General features: G+C 38.8%; 3 protein-coding genes across 4 annotated transcripts in view; 1 reads left to right on the top strand and 2 right to left on the bottom strand.

Annotated features, from left to right (window-relative positions):
- LOC6535305 (retinal guanylyl cyclase 2) overlaps positions 1-25753 on the bottom strand; it is a 62502-nt gene that overhangs the window by 33014 nt on the left and 3735 nt on the right. For both annotated transcript variants that reach the window (XM_039376849.2, XM_039376850.2), the window contains exons 3-4: positions 16058-17015; positions 13769-14130 (exon numbers count right to left, since the gene is read on the bottom strand). In XM_039376849.2, the coding sequence (XP_039232783.1) occupies positions 13769-14130; positions 16058-16706 (1011 nt within the window). In that variant the 5' untranslated portion in view covers positions 16707-17015. The remainder of the gene's footprint in view (positions 1-13768; positions 14131-16057; positions 17016-25753) is intronic.
- Positions 2782-7790, bottom strand: LOC6539998 (DNA damage-regulated autophagy modulator protein 1). The gene has a single exon (XM_039376861.2). It carries the CDS (start codon positions 3907-3909, stop codon positions 3169-3171), a length of 741 nt encoding a protein of 246 aa, XP_039232795.1. The 5' UTR covers positions 3910-7790; the 3' UTR covers positions 2782-3168.
- Positions 18515-20893, top strand: LOC120322042 (mucin-5AC). The gene is made up of 2 exons (XM_039376856.1): positions 18515-18593; positions 18669-20893. The coding sequence occupies exons 1-2, from the start codon at positions 18569-18571 to the stop codon at positions 20324-20326; spliced, it is 1683 nt and encodes a 560-aa protein (XP_039232790.1). The 5' UTR covers positions 18515-18568; the 3' UTR covers positions 20327-20893.

Below are 25753 nucleotides of genomic sequence, written 5' to 3' on the forward strand. Positions count from 1 at the left end.
CACTTGAGTGTCCGAGGCAGTTTGATGAAAATTTACATCCATTCTGCTTTGGCCACTTTGACTCTCTCGTTGTCTTTTTACCGTCATCTGACCGTTAGTATTATTTGAAGTTGACGGAAATTAAGGGAATTGTTAAGAGGATTGTTTTGTTGGCCTTGTGTCTAAACGTGTAATAATTTCCCTTTTGATTAACCGGTATGGGACGAGTGGAATACTGATTTTGATTTATTGTAGGTTGATTCGAATTTTGAGGTTGCGTATTGTTATTCTGATTCGTTCCAGGATAATAATTGCTGTGATTGTAATTTCTATTATTGTAATATCTTTGATTATTGCTTTGACTATGATTTCTCTTGTTCCTGCGTCTGTTCCCTTCTGATCTATTAGAACGCTGATTTTCTGGACTGGCGTCATAGAGGCCTAGCTCCATTGAAGCTTGTTATACCCGTTACTCGTAGAGTAAAAGGGTATACTAGATTCGTTGAAAAGTATGTAACAGGCAGAAGGAAGCGTTTCCGACCATATAAAGTATATATATTCTTGATCAGGATCAGTAGCCGAGTCGATCTGGCCATGTCCGTCTGTCCGTCCGTCTGTCCGTCTGTCCGTCTGTCCGTCTGTCCGTATGAACGTCGAGATCTCAGGAAGTACAAAAGCTAGAAAGTTGAGATTAAGTATACAGACTCCAGGGACATAGACGCAGCGCAAGTTTGTCGATTCAGGTTGCCACGCCCACTCTTACGCCCACAAACCGCCCAAAACTGCCACGCCCACATTTTTGAAAAATGTTTTAATGTTTTTTCATTTTTGTATTGGTCTTGTAAATTTCTATCGATTTGCAAAAAAACTTTTTGCCACGCCCACTCTAACGCCCACAAACCGCCCAAAGCTGCCACGCCCACACTTTTGAAAAATGTTTTGATATTTTTTCATTTTTGTATTGGTGTTGTAAATTTCTATCTATTTGCCAAAAAACTTTTGGCCACGCCCACTCTAACGCCCACAAACCGCCCAAAGCTGCCACGCCCACACTTTTGAAAAATGTTTTGATATTTTTTCAGTTTTGTATTAGTCTTGTAAATTTCTATCTATTTGCCAAAAAACTTTTGGCCACGCCCACTCTAACGCCCACAAACCGCCAAAAACTGTCCTTCGCACTTACACTAGCTGAGTAACGGGTATCAGATAGTCGGGGAACTCGACTATAGCGTTCTCTCTTGTTTTAATTTATAAATAGTATCAATATCTTTGCGTGCCAATGACATACAAATTCTATCCGGCAGTTTTCGATCTATTACAGATTTAACAGTTCTTTTTAAGATTTCAGTGTAATTTGATTTATCTACAGGGTCGCTTTTTAATTCTAACTTGTCAAACATAATCCAATATTGTGATTCGAGCTTCTCGATGAACTTACAGATGCTTCCGGGGTATGATGTATCCTCCAGTTGTCTTATAAGTGTTATGTAGGGCCTGTGATCCTTGAATGCCATCGCCAGGGCCGTCTTTGTATCCAGCCATGTGTTTACTCTTTCTTGGGTCACGACTTCCAATGCTGCATCCACTAGTAACCGTTTTACTGCTCCGTAGATAACATGTGCTTGTCTGGCATCCTGGGTAGGGTATAAGTTGAGTAGCTGCTCGACCTGGTTAACAAACACAGACAGCTTGCCAGGTGTGCCATCGTAGTAGTTCAGTTCTTTATTTTGATTTAATAATTAATTTAGGTAGGTTTCCGAAAGTTGCGGAACTGCCATGGTGTATTTGTATAAGTTTCTGGATACACGGTGTTTCTTTTAATTTTTTGTTTTAAGTAACGGAATTAAAAATTTTAATTAATTTTGTTTCCGACCGCACGGGATTTTAAATTGTTTTGCAGATGTTACTGACCACACAGGATTTTTTTCTTGAATACTACTTTCACGTAGATTCTTTTGCGGATCTCAAAATAATTTTAGAATCACTGTTTTAATTCGCCGATCCTGGATAGCTAGTTGTATAGCGTATCCTTCAATGGATCAGTACTGTACTAAAAGGACTCTTTATTTAACAGATCCTACCGACTGCGCCAATTATTTTACTGAATGATTACAATATTTTTAGTTGAGAAGAACACCGACCGATTATAATTAGGTCTCAAACTGAACTCTGATAATTACTCTGATTTGATTGACGTTCAAGCCTCGGTTTCGGTTCTGATCAAATGAAGAGAGAAAGCTTTGGAGTTGCTGACTTTAATAGTCTTCGCATTTCTCTTGGATTCAAGTGCATTCGCTCTTGGATACAAGTGCTCTTAGATTCTTATAATTTTGTTTATTGAAATCTAATACTTCTGTTTTTCGGGATTGCGAGTCCGAGCTTTGAAAGTGGGTACGCAACGATGATGCGAGGGCTTAAGCAAAGATTGCTTAAATTAGACAACGGATGTTTAGTCTACCAGTGGGTGACTTTTCAGGTATCTGGTATCTGTTGGGTACATCCAGAGTTGTGTAGGGTGTGTGGGTGAGTTTGGGTGTACATGTTGTATGTGTATTAGTGTGTAGGCATGTGCTTAAGTCTTAGGGACTTATGGATATGTCACTATATATATTTTCTCTACATATATTGCAGATGTGTGCCTTTTCTGTACCAGGATAAATCAACTAGGCTACTAATACTAAAATTTATAGACTTCTTGTATTGAAGCAAAATAAAAATAAATATTTATTGATTTATATTCTTTGAGAACACTTTCTCTACTTTAGTTAAAATATACTCTTATACTTTAATAGAATATATATTTTTTTTTTTTAATTGCTTTTTATTTTACAGATTTACAGATCATTTCTACCGATTAGTTCGATTTAGTAATTCAAATGTGTAATGTAAAACGAACGCGGGTAAAAAATAAATGTAACTCCTCAATCAAGCAGCTTTCCGCCACTTGCAACTACCCGATCCCCATCTTTGGGAAACACTTTGCACATATCACAGCAATCCGACAGAGAAAGAGCACCGGAAGAGAGGGAAAGCAGACGAGAGGCCGCAAATGCACATCACCCGGACTAGCACGACGTCCTCGAGACCCGTGCTCTTGCCACCTTGGATTGTACTTAAAATGTTGAAGCTGCAGGAACCGCTGGCTACTCCAGACGATCTCTACTCCTATCTAATCCTCGAAGGTAAACTCTAAATGGTGGTCGAATAGGACATCAGGGCAATCTGGGGATGCGATAGCGATACGTCGCGGAACTCATTCGTGAAGGAGAGGATGAAGAAGCTGAAGATGGTGGCGATGATCCACTCCGAAATGGAGGTGACCACGTGGAAGTACCAGCCGCCGTTCGAGGGATACCACTTCCGCGGATTCTGTCCCTTGAACAGGATGTACGACATCACGCCGGTGACCGCCAGCAGGATGAAGAGGATCGTGCAGAACACGGACATGCCCAGCCACAAGTGGGCGTAAATGCGGGTGCCCGACATGGGGAAGATCAGATACGAGATGAGCGCCTGCATCCAAAAGTACAAGGTGCCGCAGCCAAAGCAGCAGAAGGCACCAATGAAGTGGACAATCCGCACGTTCGTCTCTTGAAAGTTCCCCACGAAGCTGATGCCCAGGCAGGACACCAGTCCGAACCACAGCGCCATTCGGTTCTGGCGCAGCACCGAGGCGTCCAGTTCCGGGTGGTGTTCATACAGCTGCAGCACCTGGCGATAGCGCACGTAGATGGTGATTCCCAGCAGAACGCTGCCTATGTTGATAAGCTGGCCGAACACACAGCTCTCCGGCGAGTAGGTGGCCGCATCGCTGATGTAGGGAACCGTGGGCACCACATGCCCCTCCAGCACGGCGAAGATGTACGTGCCGAGGAAGGTGACCTGGAAGATCAGAAACGTGGCCACCGGCAGCAAGTAAACCTGTGACATCGCGCCAGGGAGTGGTGCAGTGGTGGATGCGGGCCGTGGTGGGTTGCAGCACTGGCCACAACAAACGTATCTTATTTAATTGCGCTGCAGTAAACCGAACAAGGGAGCGAAATGTGTAAATATACTTTCTAATAATTAATTCGGGAAATTATTCAGAGATAATCGTTAAAACCGTTTACAAAAGTATTGTAATATAAATATTCTGGAATACATGTTTCGGAAAACATTTAGAAGCCTTTGAAAGAATGCAACAAAACCCGTTCAGGGAAGCCTTTTACTGAGTGCTTACATATGTATGAAAGATGAAGTTATGAAAGACACCCGGCTTTACTTGAAAAGGAACTATGACGGAACGTGTTGGAAGTGTAGGGGTCAATTAAATGCGATTTAAATGACAAATGCCTGATGAATTTGTTTCGTGTAATTGTTGTTTTCTATATTTTCCGCGCCAAAGAACAAATCCTTTTAATGACGGGCAAAATACCAGGAAAACTTTTTCTATTAGCCATACACGCCATTTGGAAGACAGCGTTTGCCGTTTGTTGCCGATTACGGCAATATGCCACAAGATTATCTTTAAAAAAAATAAACCATCGAATACCCCATCGTTATTTTATTGCAATTTAAATTTCTATACCTTTTAAAAACCCCTTACATATAATGTGATTTGACTGCTTATAAAACGATTTAATTTCTTTGCCCTTGGAGCTCTCTTTGTGAAAATTAAGACTTCTCTTTTGGGTCACGTGTGTACAGTGCTTTGTTGAATATTTTAGCGGTGCCTAAGTGGCAACCTCTTTGAACCGACAGCCTTTTTATGAACGGCGAAATAAAGGAAATAAAGGCTATTGTCGATTACCCATTACTTAAGAGTAAACATGTGCATATACAGCAAATGCGACCCTCCTTAAAAAACTAATTAGCTTGCTTTTCGTATTTGTAAATGTACAACTGCAGCTTTCTGCAACAGAATAATACGTTCTGTTCATATAAACGCCTTTATCTCAGGAACTATAAAAGCTGGAATGTTGAAATTAAGCATGATTTGTAAAATACTGTTTTTTTCTATTAAGCAGCTTGATATCAGAATGCTGAGTTGGTGCGTTTTGTACGCCCAAGGTATAACGAGTCCTAATTTAAAAGTGTGTTAGCTTTTAAAAACTAGGTTATAAATTCTGGTCCTGTTACTGGTATATGAAAACTATCATATATTTATACCCGTTACATTACATATATTTCTTTTTCAGGATCGATGATTGCTTAGGCGATCTGGCCAGATCTGCACGCCTCGATCTCAGAAACTATACAAGCTAGAGAGTTAAGATCACAGCGTTCTCTTTTGTTTAATTTGACTAGAATCCTTGCATATACTTCTCCAAACCTCCAGATATAGCTTGAAAACAAGGTATTAAAGATTAATGCGGCATCTGAAATCTGAAATTCCAGTGAGACAACTCTAATCGTTAAATGATGCATTGCCATCATCTCGGCATCGATGCATTGCCAATCTGGGACGACTGCCATTTATCTCAATCAGTCGATTCATTCAGTCACTCATTCATGCAGTGATTCACTTATTCAGACCGTAAGCTGGCACTGCATCTTATCAAGGCCAAAGTGTGGATTCAAGCACTCTGAATGCCATGCATCCAAGTCCTTTTCTTCTGCTGTCCCACAAAGCATTTGCCTTTCAAAGCATAGCAAAGAAAGCTGAAAGCTGCATAACCATCACATCTGTTCTGACTACCAATGGGATTGACAACATTAGGTTGAAGTATGTGAGTGTGGAAAAAAAATTATTTATATAACAGGCTTTATAAAATTATGCAGTAGCCCGGTTATATTAAATTTAAGTCTACCTTTTATATTTATACCCGTCACTCCTAGACTAAAAAGGTTACTAGATTTGTTGAATAGTATGTAACAGGAAGAATGAATCGTTTCCGACCATATAAAATATATACTCTTGATCTTGGCCATGTATGAACGTCGATATCGCCCTAAAAATAAAACTTTTCGCCTGTACATTTAGAAAAACGCCCTAAAAAAGAAGTCATTACCAACATACCTTTAATTTTAAAAAAATTAAGCCTAAAAATTTAGCTTAAATTTGCTTACTATTAGGGTGAATTTTCTTGAGTTAAGAAAAATTTTCTTGATTGTATTATGATTTGTCCTAAATATAGGGAGAGCCTTTCTTAATTCTAGGGTCCTTTTTCACTTGAGGGTAATTGGAAAACCCTGAATTTATTTCAAACTTTTCCTTAAAATAGAAAACCGCCCTTTTTTAGGTCGAGTTTCTAAAATTCTTTAAATGTTTTCTATGAGTGGAAAACTATAAATGCTAGAAAGTTGATACTCCTATACCTAAAAAAATTTTTTTGTTACATTTTTTAATTTTTTATTAGTATTTTAAATGTCTAACGAATGCCAAAAAACATTCTTCCCTTCCAACGAGAAATTTCAAATTTTTTTTTAATTATCGATCAAATTTGAGAAAAAAAACAAGAGAGTATTTTAATTTTTAAGTTTTTTAATTTTTTATTAGTATTTTAAATGTCTAACGAATGCCAAAAAACATTCTTCCCTTCCAACGAGAAATTTCAAATTTTTGTTTAATTATCGATCAAATTTGAGAAAAAAAACAAGAGAGTATGCTATAGTCGAGTTCCACGACTATCTGATAGCCGTTACTCAGCTAGTGGAAGTGCGAAGGAGAAATATAAATATATTTCTTTGTTGATACATTTTGCTTATATTGGCATGCTACCCACATGTGGCGAACTACAAGGTGACCTGGCACATCAAACGGAGCAATGACCTTAACATGACAACATCATAATAAAAAACGAATTCAGCTCGTCCCCCATTTAGCGAGCTTATAAAGCTGCTGTTGTGATGATGCAAGCAAACAAAGCTCCATTTTCGTAATAATTTACAGCGAAATATTTCGTATACGTCGGGTGGATAATGGAACAGCAGAGCTTTTGGAAAACGGCAATGAATTGGCAAGTTGCAGGAGGTAGAATTGTTTGGGGCATGCTGCAGATGTGCTGCAAACTTTGTTGAACATGAAAACATCAAACAAAGAAAAAGGATACAGGATGGTACACTTAATTATGCATGCGTCTGTTGACTCACGATGGAGTTTATGTTCACAGGACTCTTAAATGGAAAGCGCCACCGCACAAAACAGCGTAACATTTTATCATTTATTTAGAGTTTCAAGATATTTCGTTTTCAAAAAATTGATTACATAAATATTATTCCGTTAATCTGTGATTTCTCCCATGCAAACGCTGTGAAATCGAATCACAAAGATTCCTAAAGCGAAAGCCCGAGTTACCCAAGTGCCAAAATTCAATTTTAACAGTTCCATCAGCGAACGCAGGGGTAAAACATCAATCAAATATCAACATTCACCGACTGAGTGTTTCACGAGCAGAGTCAAAGTATCGATAGTGGCAGGGGTAACGAAATTATTTATACAACAGGCTTTATAAAATTATGCAGTAGCCAGGTTATATTAAATTTAAGTCTACCTTTTCTATTTATACCCGTTACACGTAGAGTAAAAGGGTATACTAGATTCGTTGAAGAGTATGTAACAGGCAGAAGGAAGCGTTTCCGACCATATAAAGTATATATATTCTTGATCACATTTAATAGCTGAGTCGACGGGGCAATATCCTAATAAACAATTTCTATCGATATTCCAGCGAAGTCTCTTGATATTATTTATGATTGTCCGACGATGTCTCCTCTTAAAGGAACCTTCTAGCTTCAAAGCGAACGGTCGTGTTTTTTTTCTGCGCTCCGAATTTATTTTTGTTTTGCTAAATCCAGCGGTGGAATTTAACAAATTCTTTAATAATTCAATTTCGTAATCCGTACTAGTTAAAGTTCCGTTCGCTTCGCGAGTGAATCTTTTGTGATAAGTGCATTATTTTAATAAATTATTTCAATCTGTTCTCTTTCTGTCTTTGCGTTTTGTTTACTCTCTCTTTCGTGCGTTGTCCGTAGTGCTGTTTGGTGTTGTTATACCCGTTACTCGTAGAGTAAAAGGGTATACTAGATTCGTTGAAAAGTATGTAACAGGCAGAAAGAATTGATTCCGACCATATAAAGTATATATATTCTTGATCAGGATCAATAGCCGAGTCGATATGACCATGTCCGTCTGTCCGTCCGTCCGTCTGTCCGTCTGTCCGTCCGTCCGTCTGTTCGTCTGTCTGTCCGTCCGTATGAACGCTGTGATCTCAGGAACTACAAAAGCTAGAAAGTTGAGATTAGGCATACAGACTCCAGAGACATAGACGCAGCGCAAGTTTCTCGATTCACGTTGCCACGCCCACTCTTACGCCCACAAACCGCCCAAAACTGCCACGCCCACACTATTGAAAAATGTTTTGATATTTTTTCATTTTTGTATTGGTCTTGTAAATTTCTATCGATTTGCCAAAAAACTTTTTGCCACGCCCACTCTAACGCCCACAAACCGCCCAAAGCTGCTACGCCCACACTTTTGAAAAATGTTTTGATATTTTTTCATTTTTGTAATGGCCTTGTAAATTTCTATCGATTTGCTAAAAAACTTTTTGCCACGCCCACTCTAACGCCCATAAATCGCCAAAATCTGCTACGCCCACACTTTTAAAAAATGTTTTGATATTTTTTCATTTTTGAATTGGTGTTGTAAATTTCTATCGATTTGCCAAAAAACTTTCTGCCACGCCCACTATTACGCCTACAAACCGCCAAAAACTGTGTTTAAGACCCTCCTTCTCCCTTCCACTAGCTGAGTAACGGGTATCAGATGGTCGGGGAACTCGACTATAGCGTTCTCTCTTGTTTTTGTACTTAACTGCACGGTGCACCCGCTATCTCGCTCTCCCACACAAAATCCTAAAGTGCAGACTGCGCTCTTGCGGTACATTTTCTGATTTTGTCTTTTGGTACAGTGGTCAAAACCCAATTAAACATGGAAACCAATGTTGTCTGCTTCCATAACAAATGCCGTCAGGTAAAAAAGCCTGAGCAGTCAAAAATTACCTGTTGACTATGTGATAGAATGGTGCACACTAAGTGCGCTGGTTTTAACGGCCTAACAAGTGATGACCTAGCTAAAGGCCCTAATCTAAAATACTGTTGTGATACTTGCCTAGGAGTTGCGAATGAAATGCAGCTCTTTATGCGCCAAACTAAAGGTGGCTTGAAAGGACTGATCAGCAGTTTTGGCGTGGCTAGAGATAGTTTTCGTCGAGCTGATGATCTTCTTTCTGCGCTTGATTCACAATTTAATAGCCTCAAACTATTAGAAGAATCTCCAAAGCGCAAGAAAGCCGCTGGTGGTAGGCTGCCTAAGGGGAATGCCCCGCAACCTTCGGCAAGTGATCAACAGGACTCCACAGCTGATCAGTTGACGATCACAGCAAACCCTCAAATGTTGCTTAGATCGGCAGCTAAAAAAGATTCGGTGCAATCCGATCAATCGGTTGTGGAGGGAGTCCAGCCTGGGATTGCTACAGATTCCGTTTTGTCTGCACTGGTTTCTCAACCGGTGATTCCATCCGTCCCGAATTGTTTACCACCACAAAGAAATATTGAGTCCGGACTACCGGCTCAAGTTGGCACTTCAGAAATACAACCCTCTCGGTGGTTCCACTAAAGAAACAAATTTTTGTTTCTCGGCTTTCCCCTGATCAAACATCATCTGATGTACTGTGTTATATACAAGACAAAACACAAGCCGACAACATAAAAGTGGAAAAATTTTACTTTTCTTATGCTAGGGACATCTCATCTTTCAAGATAACTGTCCCAAATGAGCTATTCTCAACCATATGTTCTGGTGATTTTTGGCCGGAAAGTATGATTGTGAAAGAGTTTGAAGCTAAGATTAAAAATAGAAAAAGGGCCCGTGGGAATTAACCTTCCCACAAGTGGCCAGATCACTGCCCCATCCTCCTCTACTACTTCTACTTCTTTATCTTCAAAAAACTAAAATCTAGTCTCACTATCTGTTATCAAAATGTAAGAGGCTTGTGTAGTAAGCTAACTAATTTGTATTCTAATAGCCTTTCCTTTGCATCCAATATTATTGTGTTTACAGAGACTTGGTTAAAACCGGAGATACTTAACTCTGAGGTTTTCCCAGGTATGTACACAGTATACAGGCATGATCGTCCCTCCAGGCGAGGAGGGGGAGTCCTAATTGCTGTTAGGTCTACCCTCACGTCAGAGGAGGTACTTTTTGATGAGTTCCGTAACTTAGAATTCTTATTCGTAAAGCCATTTGTCCGCTATCCAATCCGTTTCAAACAGACTGTCCGATAGGGACCAACTAGTTGTTCTAGGTGACTTTAATATACCAGACACTAGCACAGCATGACTTTATTGACGGCTTGCTTGACATATCGTTGTCACAAGTCAATTATATTCGAAATTCTCTTGGTCGTTTATTGGATCTATGTTTTGTTACAAGTCTTGAAAGTGTGTTTCTGACTAGAGTAGCACCTCTTAGTCAACTAGAAGATCCATACCATCCAACTTTCGAGGTGACAATCGACACAGGTACTGTAATAAAAGAGAGGCCAGATAAGTCAACCAAACGAATTCATTGTATTCGTAAGGCAAACTTTCGGAGGCTAAATCTTTTTATATCTGCCTTTAATTGGTCCGATCTATATTCTTGCAGCATAATGGCCGATGCCATAGATATTTTTATAACCGTTACTCGTAGAGAAAGGGTATACTAGATTCGTTGAAAAGTATGTAACAAGCAGAAGGAAGGGTTTCCGACCATATAAAGTGTATATATTCTTGATCAGGACCAATGGCCGAGTCGATCTGGCCATGTCCGTCTGTCCGTCCGTCTGTCTGTACGTATGAACGTCGAGATCTCAGAAACTACAAAAGCTAGAAAGTTGAGATTAAGCATACAGACTCCAGAGACATAGACGCAGCGCAAGTTTGTCGATTCATGTTGCCACGCCCACTCTAACGCCCACAAACCGCCCCAAACTGCCAAGCCCACACTTTTGAAAAATGTTTTGATAAACTTTTTGCCACGCCCACTCTAACGCCCACAAACCGCCCAAAGCTGCTACGCCCACACTTTTGAAAAATGTTTTGATATTTTTTCATTTATGTATTAGTCTTGTAAATTTCTATCGATTTGCCAAAAAAACTTTTGGCCACGCCCACTCTAACGCCCACAAACCGCCAAAAAGATGTTAAAGATTCACCTTCGCATTTACGCTAGCTGAGTATCGGGTATCAGATAGTCGGGGAACTCGACTATAGCGTTCTCTCTTGTTTATACTCCAATTAAATCATTTTTCAACTCTTGTGTTCCGATGTACTATCCGTCTACCTCTAATAAAGAGTTGACACATCTAAGAAATGTTAAGTCCAGACTTTATATAAAATTTTAAAATAACGGTTCTCAATCTATATTTTCTAAATATGTAAGTGTTCGGTTAAATTTTACCGTGCTTAACGCTCAGTGTTATAAGAATTATTTAAACCGTTGTAAGTTCCAGTTCGCACAGGATCCCAAACAGTTTTATAATTTCGTTAACACTAAGCGCAAAACAACCAGTTACCCTTCCTCGCTATTTTTTAAAAATACTTCGGCAAATTTAATATTCTGTCCCACTTTAAACAAAAGCTCACTGCTTTATGATCTTCAGCGACTTAAGTCTGTCTATTCGCCAGGTCCCGACGGAACTCCTGGCTTATCCTCCTAACTTATCTCTGGAATCTACACAGTTCCCCCAAATATGGAAGGAGTCCTTTGTGATTCCTTTCCATAAAAAGGTAGCAAATCGGATGCAAGCAATTACAGAGGAATCTCCCAATTGTCTGCTATCCCTAACCCTTTTGAAAACGTTATCACTCCTCATTTGCAGCACCTTTGTAGGTCAATTATATCACCATGTCAGCATGGGTTTATAAAACGCGGATCAACAACTACTAACCTTCTGGAGCTAACCTCCTTCTCTAGCAACGGGTCCTCTTTAAAAATTCTCTTTCTTGTATTCTCCGAGTCACATCCGGCGTCCCACAAGGAAGCCACCTAGGTCCGCTCCTTTTTACCTTATTTATTAACGACCTTCCCTTAATAATAAATCATTCACGTGTACTAAGGTACGCTGATGATGTAAAATTATGCTTGCAATATAAGGACATTTCCCGCCATTTGGACTTACAATCCGATCTAGATTGCTTTCAAACCTGGTGCCGTGATAACGTATTAAACTTAAATGGCTCTAAGTGTAAAGTTATGACCTTTTAGCGTGCCAACTCAATGCACGCAACTTACACTTTAAGTGGGTGCTCTTTGGACGGAATAACACATGTTGATGATCTTGGTGTTCTTCTGGACCCTAAACTTAAATTTTCAGACCATATTTCGTCTATTGTCAATAAGGCCAGAGGTGTGCTGTGATGATCCCTACATGACCAAAACCTTATTTATTTCTCTAGTCCGTCCGATCCTCGAGTATGGATCACCTGTTTGGAGTCCACAATATGAAATTTACTCGGACCGCATAGAATCGGTTCAAAAGAACTTCTTACTTTATGCCTTACGGCGCCTTAATTGGGATGCAAACCTTAGATTACCTCCTTATTCAAGTAGATTAATGTTAATTAACTTACCCCCCTTAGCTAACCGTAGAATGATGCTTGGAACAGTCTTTATTTTTAACCTTATTCGTGGTGAATTGGATAGTCCCGACTTGGTTAGTCGGCTAAACTTCACTGTTCCGAGCAGATTTACTAGAAATTACGTACCTCTAATTTTAAATCATTGTAGATCTAATTATGAGTTGCATGATCCCTACAGAGTATTATGTTCTGACTATAATAGATTGTATCCTATTATCTCTAATTCTGACTCTCTGCCGTTTTTAAAGCGATCAATACTAACATACTTAACGAGTTCTTAGATCTTACTACTATATACATATATTTCCTCGTCCTTTACTGTCTTCTATATCGGCAGCGCCCCTCGGCAGCGCCCCTCGGTCGGTTGGGCGGAAGGTGTGGCCGTGGGACTCGCGCGTAAAAAAAAAAAATAAAAAAAAAAAAGTTACAGGACAAAAAAGGCCGAGAAGGTTAGGAACGGGTGGCTTCAATCGGCAAAAAAATTCAGTGGTTTTATTGCCTTATTGTCAACAGAACCCAGCATGTGGGCAAGCAAAAGGATGAAATCATAACTCTAAAGATGTAAAATACTAAGGCACGTCATAAGCACCACTTCGCAGATGCCATTTAATTAATAACATTGCTGACGATCTCAACAAATTATCAAACTTTCAATTGTCAACAAAAATTGAATGCTACGCTGCAGCGCGCTGGCGGGTTCATAACAAGCACAACTTTACGTTGCACGATTTGTGTGACAGTTAGCCAGTCGGCGTTCGACCCTGGCCGATGAAGCCATATACTCTTCCGCAGTGGCGGACTAAGGACACTTGAAGCCCGGGGCCGGTTTAAGTCTGGGGCAACCCCAACCCTCCACAATCAAAATCTTATATTAAAAAATTTTTTTTTTCTTTTTTTCAAATAATTATCGCGGGGCCCGGATAATTAACACACAACATTTTTTTGGCAGATTCAATTATGTATGTATGATTGACCTATCAGATAATAATTCATAGGTACTGTAAAGTTTATTAGAAACTTAACTTCCGTTGTATTAAGAACGGATAACCATAAACTAATGATACCTTAGCTATCCATTTTTGATGGCTTCTCCCATTTAAAGTGCATCCATTAAAACATTCGAGCTCCCGTTTCATGACTCCATCAAAGATATGAATCAGCAGTTTTAAACTAAGGAACTACTCACTTTCATTCGAGGACAGGGCCACAGGACAACGGTCTTATTGAAATCGAGGGCAAGTTGCTCAGCCAGCTGATGACAGTGACCCGAGAAGCTGCGGGCGTCGTCCCAACGATTTTTCCCGTTTTCGCCGGATGAATGGGAGTCCTGCTTGACTACTGGAACCTGTTTTGCTACGGAGTCCTGATAATGATGACGATAAGGCTCCTGCTCCGAATGCAGCTGTTGTTGCTGACGTGGCGTATCAACGTCCATATTGGTATTCTGTTCCACGTCCACGACGCTGTCTACCGTAATGCCCGCATTTAAAGTCTTTATAACGCTCGTGTACTTGGGTTGCTCGAGTAATTTTATTAAGCCGCTTAAATCTGAGCGCCGTAGTCGGAGTCGTTGTTTTCATCAGCGGGGAAAAAAAAAGAAAAACATTTTATGTGGCGTGTAAAAAAGTTCTGCATACTTAAGTTTATTGCAGTACCCTTTTCTGCCAGTGTATATGAGTATGTCCTTAGGCAGTAAAGTTACTGTAGCTGCTGATACTGGCATCCCCAGCCAGTTATTTATTTTATTTATTTCATTAAATTTATTTTCATTAAAATAAAAACAAAAATATTTATATTAAGTATTTATGTATTTATATATTCCGACATCTGCTTTGTAATCGGACAAACATTCAAATGTCATAGAAAATATAGTAAAGTGAAGTTTCCTTCGTTGTTTTTGCTCATTAAGTGTTTTAATTCGGTATACCCCAGTTTGTTGGTGTGTTGTCAAAATCTGCTGACGGCCGCCATCTCAGGCACCGTTAAGAATCCAAAAAGTGGATGGGGTTATGAACGCAAGTGCACAGGGAGAAACGCCCTGGAAATTACTACTAAGGTATTTAGTAGTAACTATGCACTTCCATTCGACGACTTTTCACCTGTGAATCACAACTCAATAAAAATTTCGAGCGCTAATTAAAACAAGTGATGATTTTAGCATTGTCATGTCCAAGGAAATCATCGCTATCTTATAAACACCGCAAAAGGAGCTCAAAGTCATTGCTTTTATTCACCGCTTTTTAACCGCTTTTAACGGTATTTTCATCGCTTTTCATACTATTTCTAGAAAAACTTTCATCGATTTTTTAGGGATTTTTCTTGTCCCATTTTCATCAAATGTTTCAGCAATAAAACGTCAAACTTATTTCATCAAACATTTTATTACAAAAATTTTATATTTGTAAATTTAAATTATGGAAAGAAATTAATTTCATTCTCTTGTTTCAATTTTCATTTTGCTCGTGCCCGTACGCCTTAGCCACATAATTTGTATTTGCATGTCACAAATTAAATATTTCTTACGATGCCTATGCGGTCGCCAGCTTAGAGCGTCGGCCTCGCACTCGGGAAGAAATTAAATCCGATGATTTTGTTTGAAATATCATCGCCTATTCAATGGTATGAGCTGATCAAGCTGAATGATATATGTATTTAATTTAGGGGTTGCCTTGAAGGTATCATAAATAACATAATAAGTGCGCAACAACGAAATTAAATTTGGAAACCAAACTAACGTAACGTTTGCATTCCGTAAAAATAAATTACATTTGCCGTAATTTAATCTGTCTGCCTGGCTGCGGTGCAGGAATTGGCAGACATTCCCATTCGCCATTTCGTCTAGTGCCAGTCACTGGCCAGGGAAAAAGGATGCTTAATTAAAGATATAGCATCATCCGAACAATGTGGGAAAGCTGAATGTCTACGCTCTACCTCCCTAGCGAAGAAAAATCAAGGCGTAATGCATGCAAATTGAGAGCTGAGCGCCTCCTCTTTTAAAGATGCTAAGGCATCCCATAGCCTTCAGGGACTAAAATCTAAAGTTTGAACTCCTCTTGAGATCTCCTCATTTAAAGACAGTTAATGCTAAGGCATCCCTTAGCATTCAGGGACTACAATCTAAAGATTGAACTTTTAATCCAATTAATGCGCTTGATGTTGGCCGTTCCACCCATGAGCAAAGTTTCCTATAACTTCCAATATGTTGGCTACCAGAAAACATTTAGCCCCACCAAACAAAACAATTCATCTTCATAAAGTGGTGCCACCTATGTACATCCTGCGACTTATGTGGAATTCTTAGAGCAGGAGCGGAAAGCAAATGGAAACTTTAGCATCGAGCGTACACAAATCGTCGATAAAACACGATGTCTAAATGCATGTCCGCAAGGACTTTCAGGGCTGGGAAGACAAACAAGACAAACAATGATGCTTGACCTGTTCTGATGTGCTTGTTTTACCGCTTGTGTGTACTCACCCACATCACGTAGGAAATCGACGGTGACATTATATAAATTCAGTTGGAAAAAGGCGAGGAAGTTTTGAAAGCCCTTTTGCACATGCGTCAAATCAACGTGCAGCGAAGTGGGTATTAAAACGCCCACTCGTTGAGGGTGTTGTTGCCCTCGCTTTTGATGCTGCTGCTGCTGTTGCTGCTGCTGCTGTCGTCGTTGACGCTGGTGTGCCTGTTGCTGCTGCGGGTGTTGATGTTGCTGCGGGGGATCAAGTCGCTGTTGCTGCTGATGCTGCTGCAGGATTGTGGGCTGTTGCAGCTGACGTTTCTGACGTCCAACTTCACGCGCATTACGTGGACTTTTTATTTGTATAGATGTCGGCCGAATTGACTTGCTGAAAAGTGTTGTTGATGCCGCTGTCGCTGCCACAGTCCGCGAAGCCGCAACTGATTTTGTGGAAAAGGCTCTGGCTGGGTCGTCCGCTCGCAGGTCGAGTACACCCGAGCGGTGGGGTCTTTCTGAGAGGAAGTGGGAGTGGGAAGTGGTCGAGAAGCTGGAGGATAAGGTGGGATTCGAGCCGTAGAATAATAAGGCTGCGATCGGAGAATTGAGGAAGAAAAAGGCTGTCAACAGCGGAAATAATTTAGCAATTTGACAGGTTGTTAACTTCATTTATGTTGCGTATTTCGTTTGGTGTCCTGATGCTGCTGTGATTGCGCTTGTTGTCGATTGTTGCGGTTCAGTAATATCGCTGTTTCTGCTTCTGCTTCTGTTGCCGTTGAACGTTGCCCACTGCCAAACTGAGTGGGCCCTTTTCAGTCCACGCCCTTGCCCAATTACATTTTGTTGACCCTGTAGATGCCGTTGTTGCAGCAGCATTTATTGTCATTACCTTGATTGATGATGTTAACAAACTTTGACGCAGCCCTTTTCGAATTTGGCATAGTTGTGTTTCTATTACTCGTGAGTTGCATTAGCTGGCTGAAAGAAAAGGGAAACAAGAATGTAATTTATCATTTAAAATTTGTTGAGCAAAATTTCCAATCTGCTAAACGTAGTAAAGGCAGCCTATTCAGGGTAATATAATTCGCCTGGTAATCACGAAAACATTTTATCAATTTTAAAAAATGGCACTTTGGTCCAACAATTTTGAGGTCAACATTTTTGGCTTTTTGGGTTATTGATTTGTCAGAAGAGACATTTGCATCCATTAATAGTGTACATATTCCTGGCTATGCCAAAAAACTCTGAAATCAAAAACTGATAATTTTCAGAAAATTGTAGTAATACATAAAGTCTATTACCTTATGGGGCTTAATAACTAAGCTCCCAAAACGATGATTTTATACAGACAGTCAAAGGAACTTTTATTTCGAAAAGGCCGTTACATTTTACAATAATTCAGAGATTATAAAAAAAAGTTCGAATTTAGTTCCTTAAAGCATCAAAGTGTCTTTCATAAATGTTCTGTACGGACGGAACGTAGCAGATTTTAATTTTATGGTTTCACTATGGGTGCTAATGGTGACTAGGTGTAAAACTGCCTTCCAAAGTGACAAAGAGAAATCGGAAGGATTGATTTGCCTAAATTAACATTTTGTAGGCTTACATACCGAATTTTTCGCTTTCCCACCCAACTAGGTCTTGATTTATTTTCTTTGAATACTTTATTCGATAAGGCACCCACAGAAACACAACTTCCACCCTTGATGAATTTAAACATAAAGTTTTGACCATGCTCTATTTATTTGTTCTAACTCAGACCCCGCCAATTTGATGGTTGATTACTTGCGTGACGCATTTGTGCGGCAATATTTCCATTCATCAACATGGCAGTGTAAACTTTCATTTAAGTATTAAAAGTCTGCAACGTGGGCGTCTCCTGCAGGTCCTAAGGCATTGTCACCCGATTGCCCGGAAATAATTGATGCCCCTATCATCTTGGTTGTTTGCTAGGCGTAATTAAATAATCTACATAGAGATATGTAAGACATCAACTAAAAATTATAAAAAATAATACGATGGGATAATACCACCAAAAGACCAATAGACCAATATATTAAGGTACGTGAATCGATAAGGTGAGCTAGTTTTCTTTTAATACTTATTAACACACACTTTTGAAAAATGTTTTGATATTTTTTCATTTTTGTATTGGTCTTGTAAATTTCTATCGATTTGCCAAAAAACTTTTTGCCACGCCCACTCTATCGCCCACAAACCGCCTAAAGCTGCAACGCCCACACTTTTAAAAAATGTTTTGATGTTTTTTCATTTTTATATTAGTCATGTAAATTTCCATAAATTTGCCAAAAAACTTTTTGTTTAGTCGGGGAACTCGACTATAGCGTTCTCTCTTGTTAGATTTGACATTTAGTGTACTTTACATGTAGACAAAGTGTAAAATGCATATTCAGACAAAAAATACTGTGTCCAAGCGCATTAGTACATATCCGACCGCGAAAATTAACACATTTAATCATAAAAACCCAATTTAGTTTTAAACTCCAGTACGAGTGATAGATGTGACCACAATGGTGTCTGCTGTGCTGTTCTATGGTATGTAACATCCGGTCCTAGCTTTACGAAGGTACTGATTTTTCCAACGCAACGCACCATGTGCTGCTCATAAAGGGCTCCTAGTGTGGGCTCTTCTCTTCACAGCTATGGGGCTTTTTGGGGATCTTGAACGAAGGCTAAAATACCGTATATTCCATGAATTGGCTGTTCACGCTCATAACAAAACTGTTCACCCAATTTCGGTTTCTCAATTGGCGGAGGCAAAAAGACGGATTATTGCGGCCGAGAAAGGACCCGACTTAAAGACTATTGATCTCCTTCAAAAAGATCTTTTGGATATCTGCGACTTGATCAAAGAAGACCCTTGCGATCTCAGGAGGGCCGACACCTGTCCTTCTTGGAGGCCAGGGTGTTATAACCGTCCAACGTCACATTGTTCCCCTTGGATACCGGGATGCAATGTTTCCATCCCGCCAAAAAAGTGTTGGTTTAAGCCAGGCCAGCATTGTCCACTGCCTTTAGGGGCTTATTGCCATGGAAGTGGTTGGTGTAAGCCAGGCAGCAAGTGCCCCGTTGACCCATTATTAGAGGTGGACCAAGAATCAACACAAACGGAGAGCGTTTCTACTCTATTTGCAGGGAGCCAAAATCCGATTACAACGTCTCCCAGAATTTCAACAACTTTAACTGCAAGAATTAGAAGCACAACTTCTTATCCGATTACAACGTCTCCCAGAATGTCAACAACTTCAACGTCAAGAATTCGAAGCGCAACATCTACAATAACAACTCCTTCAAGAATGTCAACATTTCCAACTTCAATAAGTCTAAGGACAACTTCACCATTAGCAAAAACTTTTATAATTTCAAAAGCTCCATCTTCAATAAGTCAAAATTCTCCAATCACAAGATCTTCCACAAAAAGTCAGATACAAATTCAAAGCACAACTTCTACAAAACCAACGCCTTTAAAGTCTTCCACGAAAAGGGACATACAAATACGAAGCACAACTTCTCCAATAACAACTCCTTCGAGAATATCAACATTTCCGACTTCAATAAGTCTAAGGACAACTTCACCAACAGCAAAAACATTTATAATTTCAAAAGCTCCATCTTCAATAAGTAAAAATTCTCCAATCACAAAATCTTCCCCGAAAAGGGACATACCAAACACATTAATGTCAACTCTAAGTTCACATTTTTATTCGCCAAGTTCTTCGACTTCATCTGAGCTTGGCGTATGCGGAAGGCCAGGGGCTCCAGGTGGACCAAATGGCCCAGGAGGTCCCATGGGTCCAGGTGGACCTGGCGGTCCTGGGGGACCTGGTGGGCCGGGCGGACCCGGAACTCCTTGGGGTCCCGAAGGACCTGGAGGACCCGGTGGTCCAAATGGACCTGGAGGCCCTGGTGGTCCAGGAGGACCTGGAGGTCCTGGTGGTCCTGGAGGACCCTGCAGCCCCGGATGTGAAAAGGCGAAAAAGACAACTCGAAAGCGAAAATGCTGCACAAAATTTAAGCATTGGCCTCCGAAACATACACATCCACCGCTTGTAACTCAATTACCAATTGGTCCACCTGAAATAAAACAATTTAGAAGGCGGCCAACAGATAATCAAAATGATAGTATATGGAGATCAGCCCGTAAGAAAATATCGATTAAAAACTCAAGAAGTAATCTCCCAATATTCAGAAGTGAATCGCAAAAAAATTGCATTGTCGCACATATTCTCAACTCTTTCAATGAGGATGAAAATAAAAAGAATGGATAGAATTCGTTTAGGACTTTAGTTAGGTTTGTTGCTTAACAAGTAAGCTGATCACTCTTTGGTCGCGTATCTCATCTTGGATTTTCCCTTTGTTTTGTTTAAAAACAACGTTTTTTATGCTGTAACTTTGCAACCTTTTTATACGTCAAGGGCATTAAAACTACAACTGTAAGAAGGCAAAAAAAATTATTTCATGGTTTTATTTTATCCAATACACAAATTTTATAAACTTACTCCGGCCGATTTCTTGATCTTAGCAGCAGAGTTAGTCGATAGATAGTGCCTGTTTTTCCCCTTTCAAATTATTTCCATATGCCTCCGGATCCTTCAAATATTTTTTAACAGTTGTGGAGCTGCGAATTTTGTATTTGGCAATGTTTCGATTGTACAGTCTTTGTGAGTGAAGAAAGTCTACTTTTTGACGTTCCAATAAGCTCATAACAGCAGCTTTTTTTCTTAAAACACACACACTTGTCCACGCAAGCTGCGTCTAATTAAATGACAAGCCGAAAACACGTGTGATAGCCGTAGAAATTTCTTCAAATGTATAGTTATTTTTTCGCAAATCAACCAGTTGTGCGTTTTTTTTTGAACAAGATTTGAGCTTTACGAAAATCATTTTGGACAATTAGAACAAGCGTGATAATAAATAATCGATTTTGGTAAAAAAAAAAACGATGGTGCGACTAACCTAAGACCAGCAGTGTAAGAACGGAACGGACCGGTTTGGTCCGCTATATTACTTAGCTGCCAAATGTATATTTGAAAAAAATGTTTTTTAGTTGTTTTTGATCATAGCATTTTCTATTTCGGAATAAATCAGATTATTGGCAATATACAGTCATCGCATTATATAGATGCCATTGTACAGTGGTTGCGCGCATAGGCCAAAAATTAAAAAAAAAATGTTTTCAAATATTTACGAAAAGTAACCAGATTGTCTCAAAAATGTCCAAATATGTGTATAGCAAAACCGTTTTGACTTAACTCGAACGGGACATTCTAAACATATAGTGTAAAGGGAGAACAACTGTTCATTTTTGCAGCACGGCGGAGTTTTGATTGCTTTTCGTCGCAACAAAAGTGAATTTCAAAGTGGTCAAACGTGCGATTGATAGGTCCAATTTTAATTATTTAAAATGAATTTTAAAGTTTCAGGTATTAACTTTAATAAATTCTTATTGTGAAATTCATTGAATTGATTTATCATATTTGGTGAATTTTTGATGGATTATACCTTTTTTGTGTATTATGTGAACGTCATTTTCCTAGTTAAAGTAAACTTTTAGATATATTGCCCCCCGATCCCCCCTTAATGAGTGCTATCACTGTAATTGTCAATGTTTTAAGGAAATAAAAATCGTAAGTCTAGCTGCAAATGTTTGCAAACATACGTGTAAACAATAATAAACTCAAGCTGCCTTGCAGTCTTCAAGGTAAGGTTTTCGCCGTATTTTGCTGCTTGTCCTATGTTACGCGTTAAAAATAAAGTGTTTTTAAAATGGAATCATTTAATATTACAAATAAAGGTATTTACTGTAACTTTTTGTAGTTTTAGAGTTTCTAACGTGTTGTTTTAGTTTATTAAGTGATTGTGAAACCTATGTCTTTTTATACCCGTTACTCGTAGAGTAAAAGGGTATACTAGATTCGTTGAAAAGTATGTAACAGGCAGAAGGAAGGGCTTCTGACCATATAAAGTATATATATTCTTGATCAGGACCAATAGCCGAGTCGATATGACCATGTCCGTCTGGCCGTCTGTCTGTCCGTCCGTATGAACGCTGTGATCTCAGGAACTACAAAAGCTACAAAGTTGAGATTAAGCATACAGACTCCAGAGACATAGACGCAGCGCAAGTTTGTCGATTCATGTTGCCACGCCCACTCTAACGCCCACAAACCGCCCAAAACTGCCACGCCCACACTTTTGAAAAATGTTTTGATATTTTTTCATTTTTGTATTGGTCTTGTAAATTTCTCTCGATTTGCCAAAAAACTTTTTGCCACGCCCACTCTAACGCCCACAAACCGCCCAAAGCTGCTACGCCCACACTTTTGAAAAATGTTTTGAAATTTTTTCATTTTTGTATTGGTCTTGTAAATTTCTATCGATTTGCCAAAAAACTTTTTGCCACGCCCACTCTAACACCCACAAACCGCCAAAAACTGTGTTTAAGACTCTCCTTCTCCCTTCCACTAACTGAGTAACGGGTATTAGATAGTCGGGGAACTCGACTATAGCGTTCTCTCTTGTTAAGTATTAAATGTTAAGTGAACTCATTATACCCGTTACTCGTAGAGTAAAAGGGTATACTAGATTCGTTGAAAAGTATGTAACAGGCAGAAGAAAGCGTTTCCGACCATATAAAGTATATATATTCTTGATCAGGATCAATAGCCGAGTCGATTTGGCCATGTCCGTCTGTCCGTCCGTCTGTCCGTCCGTATGAACGTCGAGATCTCAGGAACTACAAAAGCTAGAAAGTTGAGATTAAGCATACAGACTCCAGAGACATAGAAGCAGCGCAAGTTTGTCGATTCATGTTGTCACGCCCATTCTAACGCCCACAAACCGCCCAAAACTGCCACGCCCACACTTTTGAAAAATGTTTTGATATTTTTTCATTTTTGTATTGGTCTTGTAAATTTCTATCGATTTGCCAAAAAACTTTTTGCCACGCCCACTCTAACGCCCACATACATATGTTATACATTTATTCATTAAAGCTTTTGCTTAATATCTAAATGCGAAATCGATGTTCCTCAGTATCTCTAAGTATTTTTTGTATTTCTTGATATATATATTATCCTTTTGTTGGATTTTTTCTTTATAAAATACATTTATCAAAACATTTACAATTATAATCTTTCATATTAACAAAATTGAAGCATACTTATAGGTGTATTTTTTGGTTTTTGCTTTTTGGTGGGCGTAAAACTAACGACCACGCCCATTTTTCAGATTTTTTCCAATTCTTATTTTTCAAAGAACTTACAGTAAAAATTTCATAACGATATGTCTGCTAGAAGTATTTTTGGCCGCTCTCCCCATATAGGCGCAACCACTGTGCATTGGGGCAATTACTACCTAATTACTAAAAAATAAATCATAGTTTTTTTTTTTCATCAGAGTATTTTTATTTGGTATACATTACTTTTCCTATACAACAGTATATACAAGGCTCGATGAAAAGTAAGTAACAGGTAGAAAAAAGTGTTCTCGGCCCTATGAAGTATTATATATACGATTATATTCCTGATCAGGATCACTAGCCGAGTTGATGTGGCCATGAACGTTGGCACACCCACTATTTGGTAGACGCAGCGCAAGTTTGTTGACCCATGTTGAAATTTCTCCTTCGCACTTCCACTAGCTGAGTAAGGGATATTAGATAGTCTCTCGACTATAGCGTTCACTCTTGTTTATTATTTGTCTTCCCAATCTTTATCGTTATGCCAACAAAATTTTGGCACTCTCACCAGCTAAGTAACGAGTATCTGATAGTCGAGGAAATCGACTTTAGCTTTATTATTGGTTTTTACTGTATTCGAGATATTGCTACAAGGAAAACATATGTATATTAACTGATTTTCTTTTTAAATATAAGTTCTTAAGCCGAAATAACATTTTATTCAAGGCGTGGCTTGCTTAGGTAAACTTTTGCTTGACACCTACATACATAATTGTTTATTTAAATATGTATATACATATATAAAAAACAAGGGAGAACGCTATAGTCGAGTTCCCCGACTATCTGATACCCATTACTCAGCTAGTGTATGTGCGAAGGACAGTTTTTGGCGGTTTGTGGGCGTTAGAGTAGGCGTGGCCAAAAGTTTTTTGGCAAATAGAAAGAAATTTACAAGACCAATACAAAAATGAAAAAATATTAAAATATTTTTGAAAAGCTGCCGAGACTCCATTAATTTATTCCTGGTTTCTACACTAATTACGCGGAAGGTTGGAAATGACTCCAGATTCTGGGAAGAGAAAAATACATGACGGCGCCATGTGGCAATTGGTAGTCATAACAATTACCAGTGCTCACTGAATCAAAGCATGGTCAAAGCTAATATTTTCGAATTTAGTCGGCTTCTGCATAGTATATTTAATCATTGTTCTTAAAGATTTTTAAAATGTATGGAAAATTAAGTCATTTTGAATGTTTCCACAGACCAATTATTTAAGTTTCATTTGAAAGCATAATTATCCAACGTCAAGCCCAGACCAATGAATTTTCAATGAAAGCAGTTCGCAGACATAATTAACATATAAATGCATATTTGACTTAAAAACGGCAATTAAATTCAGTGAAATTTAAATGCATAGTGGATTAACTTTTCGCTCATCAATTGTGCATATGAACATATGTACATATATGTATATGCAGTGAGGTATGTATCAACCATATCAACTAAGGAGACTATGGGGAGTATACAATTAGCACATACATATGAGTAAATGTGTTGCAAGGGTGTGTCCATGAATTACCAAAAGTAAAAGCCATTATTCGACTGTACTATTTAGGCGATTAAGCTGCTGATATGTTTGGAATAAATGGCATTGTTTATCAGTACGCATAATGAATTCGAAATAAATGGGAACACCGCAGGAGGAAGTGGCTGAGTGAGTTGCATTTAAGTTGATTTAAGTGAGTTGCAATTTAAAGCTAATTTTGGTTTGTTTTGTCTGCTTATTGCTTTTATTTTAAAAGATTTTGTCTGATTTCGCTCCAGTTTCCCTTGTCTTCCCCGTTTCCGGATCTTGTCTTCTGCTGATGCTGACACATTCACTATCTCTTTCCCATTTTCCAACTTTTAACCACATGGCATGCCTTAAAATGTCATTAAAGCAGATTTCAGTGCAATGAACTGAGTGCGGGAGCAAACAAATGTGCCTGGCAATATATATGGTAGTAACATAAATTTACATACTTCGCACAAAACAGATAGCAACCGATTATTGTGTGTAATAGCCAGTTCCCCTAATTGTAGTTTTTTTTCCTTTATTCTACGTGAACAGGAGATTTTATTAACTTTTTCGTATTACCTTTGTCCGTTTTTAAATTGATGATGTCTATCTTTATGTATAATAATTACAATAACGAGATTAAATACAACTTTTACCTCATAACATTCTATTCATTTATTATTTAATATAGTACAATTTAGAATGGCATATACTTCTCAAGTGCCTCCTTGCTGGCTTCCGACTTAAATAAAGGGTACAAAAAGTATTAGTCCGTAATAATATATTTTGAACTAATTTAGCTTTTACAGATTTACATTATAAAATATTTCAAAATCGTTTTAAAAATTACCAAACTATGTACAATTTTGTGTTTCTTTTTTAGTGTAGCAAAATTTTCTCAAAATCTTGTTGCATTCTATGGGAAGCATATATGTATACCTAATTTGTACTTTAAG

Source organism: Drosophila yakuba, chromosome 3R, assembly GCF_016746365.2.
Source record: "Drosophila yakuba strain Tai18E2 chromosome 3R, Prin_Dyak_Tai18E2_2.1, whole genome shotgun sequence".
Classification (NCBI taxonomy): Eukaryota; Metazoa; Arthropoda; class Insecta; order Diptera; family Drosophilidae; genus Drosophila; species Drosophila yakuba.